Source organism: Clupea harengus, chromosome 25 (assembly GCF_900700415.2).
Source record: "Clupea harengus chromosome 25, Ch_v2.0.2, whole genome shotgun sequence".
Lineage (NCBI taxonomy): Eukaryota > Metazoa > Chordata > Actinopteri > Clupeiformes > Clupeidae > Clupea > Clupea harengus.
This window is the reverse complement of record NC_045176.1, coordinates 11,297,320-11,315,190: the sequence shown is the minus strand read 5'-3', so window position 1 is coordinate 11,315,190 and position 17,871 is coordinate 11,297,320. Positions and strand designations below refer to the sequence as shown.

Below are 17,871 nucleotides of genomic sequence, written 5' to 3'. Positions count from 1 at the left end.
TAATGTGATGAATGTTTATAATGAAGTTTATTTAACACAACCACAACAAATGCATTACAAAGCTACAAAGAACCCTACTATTTTTAGGCTGCTACCACTTCTACTACTGGTGGCACAACTAAGCTATTACTACTACTACTACTACTACTACTAATCATAATAACAATAATAATAATAATAATAATAATAATAACAAGAAGAAGACGAAGAAGAAGAAAAAACGTCACAAATCAAATTATAATTAATTCTTAAGAATATGTGCTTCTCAGAAATATCAGACAAAAATATTACATTGAGGATAGTGTAATTAATTTCAGCTGACAGTGTTGGTGTAGAAATGACCATATAAATATACAGATATAATAATCGAATACCTTCAATCCTCTTTGGTAATACTGAAAGTACAGAATGACGTCGTCTCAGACAATATGCAACCTCCTCTCCTCAGACCGTACCATCTCCCAATACCCATTGCTTAAGAGGTTGACTTTGGAATAATCCATTATTCGTAGGGTGCTATATGTAGTGACGATTGGCATTATTCCTTTTCTTTCACAATCATTGAACATACATGCTTTAATTTTTTTGGCAAAAAGATGTAGAAATGTATATATTTTACGATACTGATACATTTCATTGTTTTGGAAATGAAAACTTAAGAATCTGTTTTAGCTTTGTTTCGACCTCCCCCACGTGATAGCCAACGTTACAAAATAGCATCCTTCCTTGAGCAGAGGTTTGAGTTCTACAGATTTGTGTTTTATTGTATGTTTAAACCCATATATTGCTAAAATTACTATGTCGGTGGCGTTTGCACCTCACAGACCGCGTGGAAAGGGTGATATAACACCCGCAGGAATTCAAAAGGTAATTACTATTCATTGCGTATGTGAACAGAATGGTGGAGAAAGATAGTTGCAGCTGCTGTTAGCTCACGGGGTATGTAGCTTCCAGGATTCGAACTCAAACTGTTGGGAGGGAAATGGCTTGATTGCAGTGAAGCAGTCACGGCGCGCGGTCGATACAAAATTAGCCACCGCCTCAAATGAAAATATAGACTAAGTGATACATTTGCTACAATGTAACTATCGCCCGTGTAATTTGGTGAGCTAGCTTACAATGGAGGCCTAGTTTTCCTAAAGCCAGATTGATGCAGGCGCTTTGTTAGCTGTGAATGCACATAACGTTATTCTAGACACGGGATCACATATTATTGTTAGGATATTTTTTGTTCAACGTGAAATCACACACATGAAAATAAGACTGAATTACGGACTCAGAAAATGTAGTCAGACCACAACAATGAAAACAACGCGGGCTTGTATGTTCCCGAAATCTAGTCGTTCTAGCCAGAAGCTGACGCTGGAACGGATCTTTGCCAGACCGGGGCCTCATCCGCTCCAGAGTCAACCGCTGTTTGGGAACCAGCTGTAGTCATGACAAAATAAATACATCCTAAATTGCTTAGAAAATGGAGTCGGAACAAGACGGCATGTTTTGCTTGTAGCCTATTACTACCAAGCCCAACTGTTTCATCCGACTGTAGTTCTCAGACACAACGTTAGGCTACTGGGAAATGGGGGGGGGGGGAGAATGTCTGCATCCTTAACTGTTTTGCATCTTTGTCTTAAATATATCACAAAAACACAATTCATGTATTTTCAAAATTGTTATTTCAGTTACTGGATGAGAACAACCAACTAATACAGTGCATAATGGACTTCCAGAGCAAAGGAAAGACGGCCGAATGTTCACAGTAAGTTGACTGCATGGAACTGATCTTAAACCTCTATAGCTGGGTTTCCATTCGATTCTTTAATGCGAATTTTAACCATTCGAATATGACATTCTGAGTGGAAACGCTTTAAATTCGCATTAAATCGTCTAATACCCTTTTCAAACCAAGGTCCAACCAGGGTTGTACCTACGTTGATTTTGTGTTTGAAAGGGTTAACTCGCGATGTCTGAGTAGGCTTCGCGACCCAGGTCGATTTCAATGTGAATGGCACCACCCGGGTTGCCAACAATCGGGGTGGGACAAATTAATCTCATTGGTTGAAAATTGGGGGCACACAGTCGTAATTCAGTTGTCAAAGGATGTTGTTGCCCATAAACAAAGGTGCAACGCCAGCAGGAATGTTTGATAAAATCAACATGGATATCTGGCAAGATTTCGAAGTGTGGAGGTAGATGACCAGGATCTACTGGGCTTCATTTTAACTGGGGGTGAGAGTGGCCATGTGACAACAACATATCATACTTTTACCTTATTTAGCAGCAGATGAGACACTGATTCGAAAAATGGGAAAACCAGCTTTTGACACTTGTAAGATTGTTTCAAGTTTGTTAAAAATGAATCATGCGAAGACAAAAAAAAAACAGTAGGTGATCGCTTCTGGTTTCTCCTGAGTGAGCGCACAGTTGTCCTGTCCAATTTTCCACATAGCTTGTATATATTTCTTTAATATTTTGTCTACTTTTTTGTATAACAGATATCAACAGATGCTTCACAGAAATCTGGTGTACTTGGCCACGATAGCAGACTCCAATCAGAATATGCAGTCTCTTCTTCCTGCTGTGAGTGTTACTGGTTATTCAACATAGACATATGGATAGATAGTACATTTACTTAAATCTGCTGGAAGCAGTATTTTTATTTGGTCTATTTAACAAGGAAATAAGCTGGAAAAAATGATAGACTCCTGATGTCTTTTATCAACAACTAAACTTTAAAAATGCCCTGCATGGAAACTTAAACAGAGATGGGCATCGCCACCTTCATCTAGCCTATCCATCTTGCTGTCACTTGCATGCATGCACAATCTATACCTTCTCATAGGCTTGTTAGTGATTCCTTACATTTTGGTAAATGTACTGTCTAGAGATTTTGATCAGGGGACATGCATACATTATTCATTTAATATTATGAAGAAAAAAGTACTTCACCATATGTAGACTGTTGTTTTAACAAAATAGTCAGGGGCTTTCAGCTTTTTAATCTGCATTCTAACAAACGTCACTCTTGTCCGCCGAAGCCCCCCACCCAGAACATGCCCATGCCGGGTGGCATGAACCAGAGCGGCCCCCCTCCCCAGGCTCCCCACGGCCACAACATGCCCTCGGAGGGCCCACCTGCCCCACACATGCAGAACCAGATGAATGGACAGATGCCTGGTAAGAGACTCACTGCCTGGTCTCTTGCATACCAACTAAAACAAATCTTACGAAGGAAGCTACTCAAAATTTTGACTCATGTTGGAGTATCCTGTTTTTTTTTAGATGGTTTGTTTTATTGTTTGTAAATATGCACGATTAGAATACTACTGTTTGGCCTTTCCCTCATTTCGAACATTCAGTGCTATATCTCTACACAATATAAAGCTACTATACAGACATATTGAAACTTGCTAAACCAGAGATTCTCAGGCACTGTCCTTGAGTCCACCTGGCCTGCTCCTGCCTCCCCCCCTGCCTCTGCCCCTCTATCGAACCCTACTCCAAACACACTTGATTAAAATCATGCTCTTCATGACCTAAGTCGGGTGTAAGGTAGAAAACAAGTGCAGCAGGAGCACCAGGAACAGGATTGAGAATCACTGAAATTGTAACTTGAATTTGTTGTTTAATACTTATAGCAGAGACAGCCACTTTTTAAAAGCAACTAGTACTGGACTGGTATCATTGTGAAATTCAATTTCATGGTATTTAGTCATGTGAAGGACAGAAAAACACACTTGCCATGCCAGCTAGCCTATGTCATAGCCTATGACAGGCTGTAACTGGGCGTGGATATTAAGAAAATAACATAAAATGTTAGCAATTCCTGGGATGTCTAAATCACATCCTTGGCATAGTCTATTTAAAACATCAGCTGTTAAACAGAAGTAGTTCATGGTACTAGAAGACTCTCAAGGTGAAAAATGACTTGGTCAATTAAAGACTTGTGTTACGGCCTTGTAACATCTATACAAATACACAGTTGTTTTGTTTCCCTTTTAGGATTTTGTATGAAAGCATAGGTTTATTTTTTTATTATTATTTGTTAATAGCTGAATGAACAGCTAGAGGACCATGAGGACCAATTTGCAAAAAGTGTATGGTATTAGAATTGTGGATTTCATGCTATGACTGCCATATATTAATGAAATGTTATCCATTTTCTTTTTACTCTCCAGGCCCTAACCACATGCCCATGCAGGGTCCTGGGCCCAACCAGCCGCCCAACATGCCCAGTGGCCCCATGAATATGCCCCCCAGCAGCCACGGGTCCATGGGCGGCTACAACCACGCTGTGCCCTCCTCACAGGGCATGCCCACTCAAGGCCAGATGAACATGAGCCAAGGCCAGCCGATGGCAAACTACGGCCCACGACCCAACATGAACATGCAGCCCAACCAAGGTACCCTACCTCATCAAAGAACCATGATCTGTGTCTAGTCTGGTTACTGTGAACACTTTTCTATTCAGTACATTCACTCCAGTATTGCATTCATTTGAGTTTTTTCTTCCCATCTAACAAAACCTCTCAGGCCCCATGATGCACCAGCAGCCACCCTCCCAGCAGTACAACATGCCCCCTGGTGGTGGTGGGCAGCACTACCAGGGCCAGCAGAATCCCATGGGCATGATGGGCCAGGTGAACCAGGGCAACCACGTGATGACCCAGAGACCCATGCCCCCCTACAGGCCGCCACAGCAAGGTAAGCACACGTACTCACCACACGTGCGCCACATACGACTCTCCAATCATCAAAGACCAGCTCTGGACCTGATGAACTCTGACCTTTGTGTGTCCACACCCAGGTCCTCCTCAGCAGTACCCAGGTCAGGAGGAGTACTATGGGGAACAGTACAGTCATGGCAGCCAGGGAGCTCCTGAAGGTACAGGCTTTCACAATTCACTGGTGAAAGGTGAAATCCTCACTTTATCAGGCATCCTCACACTTACTTAGTTTACTGTTACAGTTACTCAGGGGCTTTTGTGTGAAGTACAAAGAATTTGTAAGAAAAAAGAAAAAAGAATTATGTGTTGGATGGAGCTGTTTTTGTCTAAGGGGATATTTCATATAATTTGATAGTAACCCACAGTTAGACCACTTCAGAGAACCGGTGGTGCCTATTTGTTAAACATTTCCAAATACCCATAGGCAGGTGAATTCATCTAGGGCCATGGGTTCAGCTAATATGTTAATGGCAGCTATATAATGGGGTCCATTACATTCAGAACAGAATGCACACTAAGCCTTGTACATTTTTTTAGTTATACACAGGAAAAGATGTTAAATTCCTCGTACTATTGATTGGGGACTTCCCACAGTGGCAAACCTCTCACTGTGACATGCAAGTACTCATATTTAACAACCTAGCCTAAGTATTATAACAACAGGGTGCACTACAACCATCATACTGATACTGATTCAGTACTTTACTTCTACTACTACTACTACTACTACTACTTTTACTACTACTACTACTACAACAACAAAGACTACAACAACGACAACGACAAAGTTTGGAACTGAAATGCTTTACTTCTCCAGCGCTATCCAAAGCACTCTTACACTCATCAACTCTTCTTCTCTGCTCTCAACTCTCTCTTAAACCTGCTTTACCCCCAACTCCAAACAAAGCGATATGGGAAATGTAGTCAAGATTAACAATGAACAATATTTAGAAACTGACCCATTTTCAGTTTACAGTAGCATCACGTGGTTAACGAGTACTCAATGTAGAAACTTGACAATTGATGTAGCTGCTCGATTATTCAAGCACTCTATGCGATCCCTAATGCGCACGTGTATATGAAATCATTCATACGTTTTCTCTTTGAGCTCATGCACTATAAAAGGAAGATGTTGACTAGGAGAATACATTCTGTTTTGATTCTACTAGAAATTAATGAATTGATCGCCATGGGCAGAACATATTGTGACAAGGAGGTCAGATGTATTGTTGATGTATTGTGACAAGGAGGTCATGGGTATTGAACCCCTTTGCAAGAGGTGAGTTTTATGACAAGATTATGATCAGAGGGGGATATCAAATCCAGCCATGCCAGATCTCTACCGTACAGCAGTCATAGGTCGTCTCAACGTTTCTCAAGGTTTTATGGACGACTTTAATACTTGTGATTGTAGTAACATAGGCTTTTGCTGTGTTATCTAGGATTCGGTGTAATATATTACTGACTTGTCCAGTGAGCTGATAGCTTCTTGCAAGCCAGAAAAATATGTCAACGTTACCAGTGCGTAACCTCTGTGCATTGTAGTTTAAGACATTTTACGTTTCCATATATAGAGATCCAGTGGGAACAAATGCTGCAAGATTTTTCTTTCCTCCTTGAGCGGGTTTGTGTTCTGAGCCTAATATCGCTGGCCTAAATCTCCCAAGCTAATCGGTAACGTTAGCTATGCTGCAGACAATTGACAGACAAAAAAAATAACATTAATATCTTTACACTAGCACATGCTAGTGAAACTGACAACAAATAGGAACCCCCATCAGAGTTTAAATATAGCTTCAGGGAGGGAGACCGGATTAGCTTTGAACATTTATTGAGAAGTCAAAGTCCACAGCTACACACCCGTTCTCAGCCTGTTCTCAAAGCTAACGTTTCTCCCCTCCAAGTACGGCTACTTCACTCTCGTTATTCGCAGTGATGCGGCATATTAGTGTATCACTGGCCCCTAGTGGAAACTATCTATTGGCTGTCTCCCTGTATTTCATAGGATTACCAAATGCCATGCAACGTGTGATCTCCAGTGTCTGGGACGGTATTTCCCCCCCCCCCCCCCCCCCCTTTTTTCTGATTATTGCTCTGAGTAGCACTATTTAGCAGTTTAAAACGAGATTCACTACAATTTGATTTTGCAAAATCAAGCGCAGAAATGTGTAGATGGCTACAATGCAGCGTAAAGGAGAAGTGCGTGGAGGAAACGGGGTAGACTAGGCTGTAGTAGTAGTTTTTTGTAAATAAGCGGTTTAAACTGCCACTTTGTGTTTTGTGCTTGTGTTGTGGTGGTGATGGTGGCATTGGTGTGTGCGGTTTTGGGGTCAGACATCAGCTCTGCTTGCCCATATGTGAAAGTCACAGCACAGCACTGGTTGAACGATTACCACAGATTGATGGACTTATGCGCTTGTTCTCTTTTGTTGATATGGTGTAACCTATGACAAATTTTGTGTCGGAAGAACTTTGATATTGATGACCATTGCATGGCCACTCCATCCTGTGTAGATGCACATTGCACACAGAAAGTGGCTCTGCCTCAGCAGGCTTAGGCTGAGTTGTCCTCTGTTGCCCCCTGCAGGAAGTTCCCAGTATGGCCAGCAGCAGGAGGCCTACCAGCAGGGTCCCCCTCAACAGCAGGGTTACCCACCCCAGCAGCAGTATCCTGGACAGCAGGGCTATCCCGGTCAGCAGCAAGGCTATGGTGAGTTAGCCACCCCAGGTAGCACGAGCTCGTCTCGGTGTGCTTTACATAGGCGCGTCCTCCCATCCCTCGTACTCCTTTCCACACTCTCTGCGTGAACACGAAAATGGCTAGTCTTCCAGCTTAATGCATTTAAACTTTTTGCCCGGAGAAAGCAACGATAACTAAATTGCCCATGTCGTGTAGCGCGGAGGAGGCACCGGGAAGACCTTGGTAAAGCCTTAAACACGACGTGCCGACAGATAGCCGTTTGCCAGTCGCTACCAGGCTAAAGAGGGGGAGGAAAGGTGGCTGGGTTAGAGCCTCAGGCAGTGTGAGTGGGAGTGGAACTCACAGTCTTCATCTCTCCCTGTTTTTCTCTCCTCTCTTCCTCTAATCCTGTCAGCTCCTCTCTCTTTCTCTCTCACTTCCTCACTCACTTGCTTCCTCTCATTGAGCCAGAGGCCTTTCTCATGTTAATAATGAGCTTGCAGAGAATCATGCACGCGCATACACACACACACACACACACACACACACACACACACACACACACACACACACACACAAGCACACACACTCTCAATGCTACCGGCACCATCTGGAGCACACTCTCCTGAGCCCCCACAAGGTTAAGATCCTCCACCGCGCCTAACGATCCTGCGTGGGCTCGTTTGACTGAGAAGAATCAAACTTCCCCTCAACACACACTCTTTTTTTTTTTTTTTTTTTTTTTTTAAGCCAGAACACACACACACACACACACGGCCTGATGCTTGGGAGTTTTAATGAGGCTGGGCGTTTTTAATGAAGGTTCACCAACTCCTTGATGTGTCTCCACATTAGTGGGGCAGTGCACTATCTCCAGACAGATGCCCTCCTTACTCCCAGCCGGAGATGGGTGCCAAACCATCCACCCTGTGTGTGTGTGTGTGTGTGTGTGTGTGGGTGTGTGTGGTGGGTGGGAAGAGTGAAGGATCTACTGTCGATTCCCAGAAGCTTCCATTAGGGAAAGCATGGGGAAGAGAATGTGACATGCCCCACAATGTATAATTAAAAGAGCAGATGCAATGGATGTTTATCTATCGCCGAACACCCACAGATCAGCAGCTCAGTGCTGCTGCGTCGGACGGCATCCATTAGTGTGCGGAGCCTTCTCTTGATGAAGATATTTGGGAAGAGCCTTCATCCTGACATGTTTTCTGATTACCATTTGTCAAGGCGGCTGATTCTCTCTGCTTCGTTTGACATGTTCGATCTCTGCTGATAGGCCCGTCTCAAGGAGGCCCTGGACAGTATCCCAACTACCCTCAGGGCCAGGGTCAGCAGTACGGGGCCTACAGGGCACCGCAGCCAGGCCCCCCACAAGCCCAGCAACAGCGTCCATATGGCTATGACCAGGTAGGTCCACACAACTGGGTGCCCTAAGGTAGTGGGCAGGGAATCATCTATGAATAAAGTATAGGCGACAAAGAATTCGGTTTACTGTAAACATGTTATCTGTGCTCCGGAAACCAGAGTAGGGAATTGTTTATGTAGGTGGCAGAAACCGTTGCATGCAGGGGCTGAGAGAAATCTATTGTGATTTTCTGTGCCCTTAAAATACATTTCTGTGTGTGTGTAAAATCGATGCAGTGAGAATGTGTGGGTGGGACTCTCTTATTTGGGGGGTAATGTAGATGGGGTCGCAAAGATGGCTAACAACGGCCCCCCTTCAGTGGCGGGTCGGCAATCTTTTCCTATGCATCCTAGGCGATGCAGTTTGCATGATGGTTTACCTCATCCTCTTTAAAGGCCTCAGTGGCACGAGGCGAGGGACAAGGGAGGTGGCGTTATGGAAGCCTCTCTTGTGTCTCCAGCTTGACACTGTTTCCCCTTTTGATATCTCTATGTTTGAATATTCAGGGACACATGAGGAAATAAAGGACCGGGTATTTCAACCCCTGACTAGATCTGTAAGAAGCAAAGGTAATGGTTGCTGTGAAGACCTCAACATGAAATCTAGACGTTTTGACGACTAGCCTTTTTTTTTTGTTGTTGTTGTTTTCATTTAGTTATGTTTTCATTTTGTTTAATCTCCACTTCCCTTCTCTCCTTTTATGTCTACTTTCTGTCTTTTTTATTTTACATTGTTTTGTAATCAGGGGTCGAAATAATCCTCAAGGTCCTTGTAAGCAATTCTGGGCAAAAAGAACAACTTCTCTGTTGTTTTGAATTCAAGGCTCTGTGGGGGAACCATAAAACAAACAAAAAAGCCCCCAGCATTTTTCTTGTCCAAATGATCCTCAGAATACTAAATGTTGAAATGAAATGCCAAAATAAAGTGTTTACCGGGGAAGGTTTATCCACTGTGTGAAACAGTTTGACTCCAACGAGGGTTATTTGTCTTGCGACTTGCAAACATCCAATAGTGGTCTGCAACTTTAGAAGGTGATAAGCCATTTTCGACCCCTGTTTAGAAATGTCCATGTAAAATACTTCAGGTCTTAAGTTGAAAATGGCATTATAGTTTAACCTTACAAGTGCTGCTCCTTCTGTACTCATGATGTCCTCTTTTTTTTCTGTATTTAATTTCTTCATAACTGAAGCCATGCTGCCATCTCCTGGTCAAACGATGCCAACACACCTGTTAAAAATTCAATTTTGTATTAAATGCAATAGCTCTGGTAGCAGTAACTGCCTGCATTCTCACAAGGATGGACTGCGTCAGGAACTCAAGAGCTGTCCAGACACGGTCTCTTTCTCACTTGTGTCTACTTCTGCTCTCTCCTCTCCAGGGTCAGTATGGAAACTACCAGCAGTGAAAACACAGGCATTGCACTTCCATGAGCGTTTACTCAGCGCTCCCCTCTCTGGACCTGTAGAAGGGCTATTGCTCTCTGAGAACCCCCCCAACAAACACACACACACACACACACACACACACACACACAATTAGGTTATGAAGAGAATGGTTGCCCTAGCCTCAACACACACACACACACACACACACAATGCCCCTCTTTTTAATGTGAAGACTGAACGATTTGTAGAGTACTTTTTTCGTGTTCAAACAGTGATTTCTATCATGAAAATAGTGATTTTTGACATTACCACTTTTCTCGTGAGCATTTGGGCCATCTCAAAGCAGCGATGCCTTAAGTGTTTCAGAGCTGCCTTATCACCATATTTACTACTTTGTCCTTTTGTTTTGGTTCTAGATAAGGTTTAGTGCTCACTATACTAATCATCCCTGTCAGTTCCCAGGCTGTGATGTGTACTGACCTGTAGGCTCTGCAATGACTTAAACTCCTGTATATTAAGCAATAATGTGACAGTGAGAAGGAGGGTCTCGAGCTATGACCTTGTACCAGGGAATATTCATTTGTGACCAGGTAGAAAAAAAAAATGTCATGATGTGTACAAATGTATTTACGCTTTTTAGATAGTGCTGAATTTGTAAGATTTGGGAACTTGTTCTGAATTGGCCCTCCTTCCCAACATACAAACACACACACACACACCTCCCCTGTCACTGTTTGTGTTAGGATGTGCTTTTTCAAAAAAAAAATGCTGATTCTCAACTCTCAATCTTGCATCTGTTTGCTTACCAGTCTCTTTTGCATTTTATTTTACCATCTCCAAATGCCCACATCTTATTTGTCAGTTGTTGGTTAGGGACTCCTGTATTTAAACTGAAATGAGTGAACTGTATATAGTCATTACTCTCACAAACCAGCTGGCCAGAACACCTCCAAATGAAAGAAGTGAGGAGCAAAGTGATTTACAGCCTTTTTGGGACATCATTGCAGATGACTGAGGACATATAGAATTTTCTTTTTGTTTTTGAATGAAGAATTGTAACAAAGTTAATGCTCCATGATTGTAACACCCATCCTTTTCTAATTCTGTTTCACTAAGTTAGTAAGGGTAGTTGTGTTAACAATTGTTTTTTTGTTTTTTTTTGTCAAGTCATAGTTGGCATTGTGGATCAGCTTGAATGCACCCAGACATTGTGGACTTTATGAAGTAAAAACTAGGTTCTGAAATGGTCATTCCATGAAACATCATGTCTATGTGACGGTGGTTAACGTCTTTGGTTTTTATGTCGATATCCTATACAGTGTGGCTTAGCCAAGAGAAAAATACAGTATTGGCTTAAGTGAAAAACAGTTTTGCAATTTTTTTGGAGTGTAAGTTTTGTATGTAAAGGAGCCCCATTGTGTGTTCTCCACATTTGCGTTAGACGTTTAATGTCATAATGATTTACAGTAATTTTCAGTGAAGCTCTTGTTTAGTCCGCAGACAGGAACTAATGAAAAGTGTTGCTCTGTTATTGTACGGCCTTGATTTGGTGTCTGCTTCCTCTCTGAGGGAGTCATCGCTGTCTGTGTTTTTACCACCATGTAAAGCTGTACGTCACTGTAACTGATCAAAACGTCAGAATAAATTATTGTGACACTTTTTTTTTCATAAATTGTTGTGGTGTTATTTTTTTGATTGTTTGGTGACCAGATGATATTGTTTCCTACAGAGAATTATATTTTATTTGATAATCTCCAATAGTACCATTTGTGTTACTCTTAACTGAATCTGAACACGAGATTATGTTTGTTTGAAAGTAGGCGCATAGGATATTTTCCCTCCATAAATAAACATGTAAATAGAAGGTCAGCCACTGTCCTAAAAAGCTAAGTGGTATATATGGCTTCTGTCTCCAGGGCTCACTCTGCTATTGTTATGGAACAAATAATCCCATAAATAATTTTATTGACACGCAAACTGGCATTAGCATTACAATGAGTCACATTCATGTGCGTAACCTTTCGCAGCCTCCATCTCATTCACTTCCCCGTCAGTCAAGCACTCGCGCCCGGCCCGGTGAGCGACGGCAGCGGAAAAATAAGCCGGCATCAAAGGCGTCGTTTTAGCAGGGCGGCGGCGCGAGCGGACGGAGCTCTGCATTTGCATTGCCAAAATGGAGCCCATCGAGAGACCTGCCTTTCCTTTAATGTTTCCAGCTGCACCCTGAGAGAGTTGGGGCGTGTTCACACCCCTCTCCCTCTCTTGAGGAAAAGAGGGACTACCTGTCACATCGGGGGTGGGGTGAGGTGGGGGGGTGGGGTACAGATGGCACGCCAGATGTGTGGCGAAGCCATGTGACGAGTGCCCTGCTAGTGGGAGGCAGGGGTGGGGGGTGTTGCCATTTGAGCTCCCTGTGAGTGTGTGTGGAGGTGTGATAAACAGACCAGCGCACATACCACCACGTATGTGTCCACGAAATCAGAGTGAGTTCATGGAAATATGTGCTGTTTGTGGGTGTGAGATGGTTTATGTGTGTGTCTGGGTGTGTGTCTGTTTTCGTGTGTGTGTGTGTGTGTGTGTGTGTGTGTGTGTGTGTGCGTCTACACGCGCGCACATGTGACAGCCGCTTTCAGCGTCTCGTGGCATCTCCCCGCCGCCACACCACCCTGCTGCTCCACAGCTGGCCACCCCACCCTTCCCAGCTGCCACTGGGGCTCCCCCTGGCCTCGCTGCTTGGCGGAGGCTGGCTATCGGGCTCTCCCCCGCCAATCCAGCTTGGCAGCGGCTGCACTCAGCTGCGCACCCGCAGACGGGCTAGGGGTCGGACAAAGTCACTCCTCCTGCGACAGTGGCGAGGACGGTAGGGAGTACGGAGACGAGGCAATAAGCCCTGCCTATTTCTGTTTCTTCCTTCCTTCCTGTGCGCTATCTCTCTCTCTCTCTCATCTGATGCAAAACAAATCTACATATCTGGCAGGCACAAAGAGCTGCTGTTTCAGTGCACTGATCTTGAGCTTTTTTGGAATGAGCCTTTGGTATGATGGCATTTATGAGAAGGTACAGTGCAACAAAAAACCCTCTCACAATCTTGAAACCTTTTTAGTAATGCACCGATGCAGTAATTTGTTTTGCATACTTAACTACTTTGCAGTGACCTGGTGAGGATGGGGCCTACTCCGCAGTAGCAGTGCAGGCGTTTGGCTAATTTGAAATGCTTATCCAGGGCAGAGCTATCCATAAAGGGTCATGTCATTGTCACATTGTCTACTCTTGGCATTGTGGGTAGAGCGCTGTGACAGTCTCATTTCGGGCTGTGATTATCTCGTTCAATATTTTGACAATTATAATTCAGGGGCGCCTTTCAGAGCAAGACTCTATCCACAGTGGGGGAAAATGACATTGTGATCATAGCTGGGAGGCAAGATATGGTCGCTCAACTCTCTCTCCCTTCCTCTCCTTCTCTCTCTCTCTATCTATCTCCCTTGCACTCTTACCCATTCCCTTCTCCCTCCCCCCCCCCCCCCCCCCCCCACCTCCCTCGCTCCCTGTGACAGAAAGTCTATGGGGAGGAATAAGAGGTGGTTATGGGGGGAAATGCAGCAGCCTCCACAGTTTAATTGGAGATGTGTCACACTAAATAAATGGTGCAAAAACAAGCAGCGACCGGAGGCTTGAGGGACGGGCCCAGGGGAGCCCGGCTGCTTTATTGGGCAGGAGCTGCGGTGCTCCGGGGCCTTGCAGGGGTGTGCTCAGTGAAGGTACCCTCTACCCAGCAAACCCTCCCAATCTCCCCACACCACCCTCAACCGCCACCGGACACACACCCGCACCTCAGCAGCGAGAGAGAGCAGAGAGAGAGAGAGGGGGCAGAATAACAGTGCAGTAACTCGCCGTTCTTTTGAGGTTACCTGCCTACTGCATTTGTGCTTTTGGCCATCACAATGTTAATGTATATATTTTGCAGGAAGAGGCTTCAATGTTTCAGATGAAACACAAAAGACATGAGTGGAAATTATTCTTCATTACCATGCAATCAGCAGGCAATCACTTTTCATCAGTGGTGCCCTCGACTGAGGTGGTGATAGCAACGGTTTATTAGAGCACGGTGAGCCATGAAGGAGTGGAGGAATATCGATTCCCATCTCACTCATGCCAATGAAAGATAACATTTATTCCTTATTTGCAATGGATCAGAGATCCAACAAGCTGAAAAATCCATAAACATGCATAATCTCCCGTTAACATTCTCTCGCATGTGCCCCGAAACCATCTGTGCCCATTTCTGTTTCGGTCAAAATAGCCCTGCCTCACCCGGCCCTTGCAATCCATATCTAACCTCACCAACCCCTAAAGAAATGTATTTACCTATCTGACACCTATATCGATATTAAGTGTGGGCTATGCTTTTGTTTTTTTGAGCATACATAGGGAGCATTTGCCTGTGGATGTTTTGATGTACCCTGCAGTAATCTCTAATCGGATCTGAGAACCAAACGCGAGTTTGAACCAGAAGCATTGGACCTCTTTCATTCCACTGTCACATGCTGTTGCTCAAGTCAGTGCTCTAAAGATGGCAGTGACATCTGAGAACGAAGCTTTCTTTCAAATCAAAATGACTCAACAGACCTCACTAGAGACTGCTCAAGATGAATGAAATACAAAAACTGCGCTCTGTTAGTAAAAGTTGAAAGACTGTTGCAGATATAGTTTCTTGAAAACTAGTTTAAGCAGCAATGTGATTTTATGTCTTGAGCTTAACACTGCCATTTATGAATTCAACTGTAATAGACGTGTAGGCCTACTGTATGGTTATCACACCATTATAGGCCTACATTTTGTGAAATAAACATTAAAGTACTTTTCGGAGTCATTGGAAAGTTTATATACTTCACTCTATCATCCAAAACCAAGTATTTGATTGTGCTCACATCTCATTTCTTCATGAATGAATACCACATAATGTCTGGATTACAATGATAAACATTTCTGTCTATGATATTTTTAGAGACAATAATAGCCTATAAAGACAGTGCCAGGCCAAATGCTATCATTCTTTTCAATCCAATTCCATTTTATTTCTATAGCACTTAAACAGCGTACGCGTTTGTCACTTTGCAGACATAATTACAATTTAGACAAAACATCGGGGGTACAGTATCAACACATTGTCAGATAGTCTTTTTATGCTCAGGAAGGTTCCTAACTGAGTGAAAGTATGTGGCAGCAATGATGAGAGCTGGTTGATTTCTCTAAAAGCTTAGCAAAGGTGGTTCAATGCTTCCTTTTCTTATCTGCTTTAGCATTAGGATACACTCATAGACAGGGTACACTCACTGGACAAAAGGAAAGGAGATAATACCGTCCCACAATTTATTATGGCAGCATTTAAAGACCACCTCGATAACATCCGCCGTTGCAGAATTACATAGCCGAGTGGAAGTGCATTCAAGGGGATTCTCTTAGCACCGCAGTTCTCTTTCTCCTTCTCAATCTTTCCTTGACTCAATGACGTTCTCCACTGAGGTAAAGGAAAAATGGGTAGGAAAAGACATAGGATATCATTTTTTTTTAACTATCTGACCGCAGCCCAAGTTTGGATGCAGTGTCACATGGCAGGGGGCATCGCTTGTCCCATAAAAAATAATAGAAATGTGAATGATATGGCAATTTAATTTGGTCTTACTTTAGCAATTATGGGTTAAATCGTATTTATGCATCCACAACTTTTTTTTCATCCAGAGGGGCGCCTCAGCCAAAGAGCTCAAATGGGCTGTTGCTCGGCAACTTCTGCCCGGCCTTGTGCACGTCCTTGTGTTAAAGTAGCCCATCCACAATGAATGATTGCTAACTATAACCATACCAACCATGATGTTATTGAAAACATTAAACTAATGAAAAGTTTCACAGTGCATCTACAGAATTTGACCTTGTGTTCATTAATATACAGTACGCATGGTGTGAGCCATGGTGTTGATTTGTGGGTGGAAAATCTGACCAATCAAGTGTCCTTTGTAGAAAAGTTTGAGTTTCTTGTTTTGCTTTTTCTCTAGCTCTATGAAGTATTTAGAAGTGCTTCAGAGCCAAACAAAATGAGTAAATTGATATCTCGGGCCCCCACTGGTTGTCTAATTGCTGTAATACGCTTTCTCTTCATGTAATCTGTAAACATTCCTGTTTTTGATGGTTTTGGCACCTGCTGCCTGCTGGGACCTCCACTCCAGCTGCGGACCCCCAAAGCTGCCCAGGGGGACTCAAATGGATCGTTCCCCAGAAGGTGCACGCAATCCGGCATGGGCCCAATCGATGCGGGCCCTGGCCTCACTGGGACATTGGCTATATTAAAAGCCCCCCACCTGCTGGCTCTTGCCACGCCGGCGTTTTAGGGAAATAATGCCATCGATCCGCCAGGGCTTCCGGCCGGGCATTAACCTGGGCCACAAATGAGAAAAGTCTCCTCCAGATGGATCAGCTAGTCATGTCCCCTCCACCCCCCTTCGAACACGGAGCCCATACTAAACGTGGCTAGTCCAGGAGCTGTAGGGCTGGGGAAGGGATAGGCAAGCTTGTGCCCACGATCAGACGGGGCCGACGTGATGCACCCCGCCTGAAAAGCACAAGGGCTCTGGTGTGCTACCTTCTTCCATTAAGGACCCAGGGTAGAGGGGCCGGGTCGATGCCGTCAGGTGGGGTCTGGGGGCTCGCCCATCCTTGGCACAGTGTGGCTTCGGCACTGTGATTGGGGTGTGGGGGTGGGGTGACGCTGGTTTCAGCAGTCCTCTGTCAATGAAGGGCATGGGGAGGAGAGGGCAGCCACATCCACACAGCTGGGCCTCGCTCTCTCCCTCTGAGTCCTGTGCTTGTAATTCCTCTCTCTCTTAGGGAGGCATGCAGTGTTCAATTTCCAGATTTGCCAAACTGGTGTGTTTTGTGTCGCATCAAAAGTGGAGAAGTGAGGATGAAATAACAAAAGCCACTACATACACACAAAACAAATGCTTACATTTCTTCTTGGGTCTTCAACTAAATATTGTGTTTGCATACAAATTCCATCCATCCAAATTTTTTTCTGGGAAAGGAAAGATGAATTTACATTTAGTATGCACTGAAAACATATGCACACAGCAGGGTATGTAGGTGGGTAAAACAAATAAGTTCTTATATTTGTCTTAAGATCAGATTTGATATGACCATGCAGTGCTGTAAGCCACATCAGCGTCAAACAGCAGAGAACAAGAAATGAGAGGATTACTATCTGATGCATTATGGGAAACAAATTATGAACAATCTCAGAGTTTTCAAAGGAGGAATCATCAAGGGAGCGTCTAATGTCAATAAGGGCCGATGGATGTGTTTCGGTAATCAGTATGCACTGCTCCAGAGGTGGCGTGATGACTTCACCAGAGGCCTTCCAGTTGCATAGGTGACTTGGACTTCTGAAATCTGACAGAAACTTAACTACTGTTCAGGAGACAGAGCGTAAACTGGAAATGGCCTGAAAGACCCTGTCCATGTAGGACGTAGTGCACACATTTGTTAGTTAATGGGCATGGTAAAAAAGACATGCCCTGTGACTGAAAAAAAAATATAGGTTCTGTCTTATCATTACTTAGTCAACAAAATCCTGAAGTTTTTTTTACTTAATTCTTAACTTAAACATTTCGTTGGCTCAATCAC

The 17,871-nt window shown here is 43.8% G+C and overlaps 1 protein-coding gene across 3 annotated transcripts; it reads left to right on the top strand.

Moving 5' to 3' along the window:
- Nucleotides 1–533: 533 nt before the first annotated feature.
- Nucleotides 534–11,869, top strand: ss18 (SS18 subunit of BAF chromatin remodeling complex). Of its 3 annotated transcripts, XM_012827934.3 has the most exons (11): nucleotides 536–867; nucleotides 1,680–1,756; nucleotides 2,493–2,577; nucleotides 3,036–3,174; nucleotides 4,176–4,400; nucleotides 4,531–4,701; nucleotides 4,805–4,882; nucleotides 7,312–7,434; nucleotides 8,684–8,814; nucleotides 9,319–9,381; nucleotides 10,191–11,869. In XM_012827934.3, exons 1-10 carry the CDS (start codon nucleotides 799–801, stop codon nucleotides 9,334–9,336), a joined length of 1,116 nt encoding a protein of 371 aa, XP_012683388.1. In that variant the 5' UTR covers nucleotides 536–798; the 3' UTR covers nucleotides 9,337–9,381; nucleotides 10,191–11,869. The 3 variants fall into 3 exon arrangements, with proteins under 3 accessions (XP_012683387.1, XP_012683388.1, XP_012683390.1); XM_012827933.3 differs by lacking the exon at nucleotides 9,319–9,381 and having other exon boundaries at nucleotides 534–867; XM_012827936.3 differs by lacking the exons at nucleotides 7,312–7,434; nucleotides 9,319–9,381 and having other exon boundaries at nucleotides 539–867.
- Nucleotides 11,870–17,871: the final 6,002 nt, after the last annotated feature.

What these genes read in the sequence shown, in the direction of transcription:
- ss18 (XM_012827933.3), top strand. Translation starts at nt 799, where the DNA reads ATGTCGGTGGCGTTTGCACCTCACAGACCGCGTGGAAAGGGTGATATA. An exon ending in CACCCGCAGGAATTCAAAAG is followed by an intron (nt 868 to 1,679) that starts GTAATTACTATT and finishes TTGTTATTTCAG; the next exon opens with TTACTGGATGAGAACAACCA. An exon ending in CAGCCAGGGAGCTCCTGAAG is followed by an intron (nt 4,883 to 7,311) that starts GTACAGGCTTTC and finishes TGCCCCCTGCAG; the next exon opens with GAAGTTCCCAGTATGGCCAG.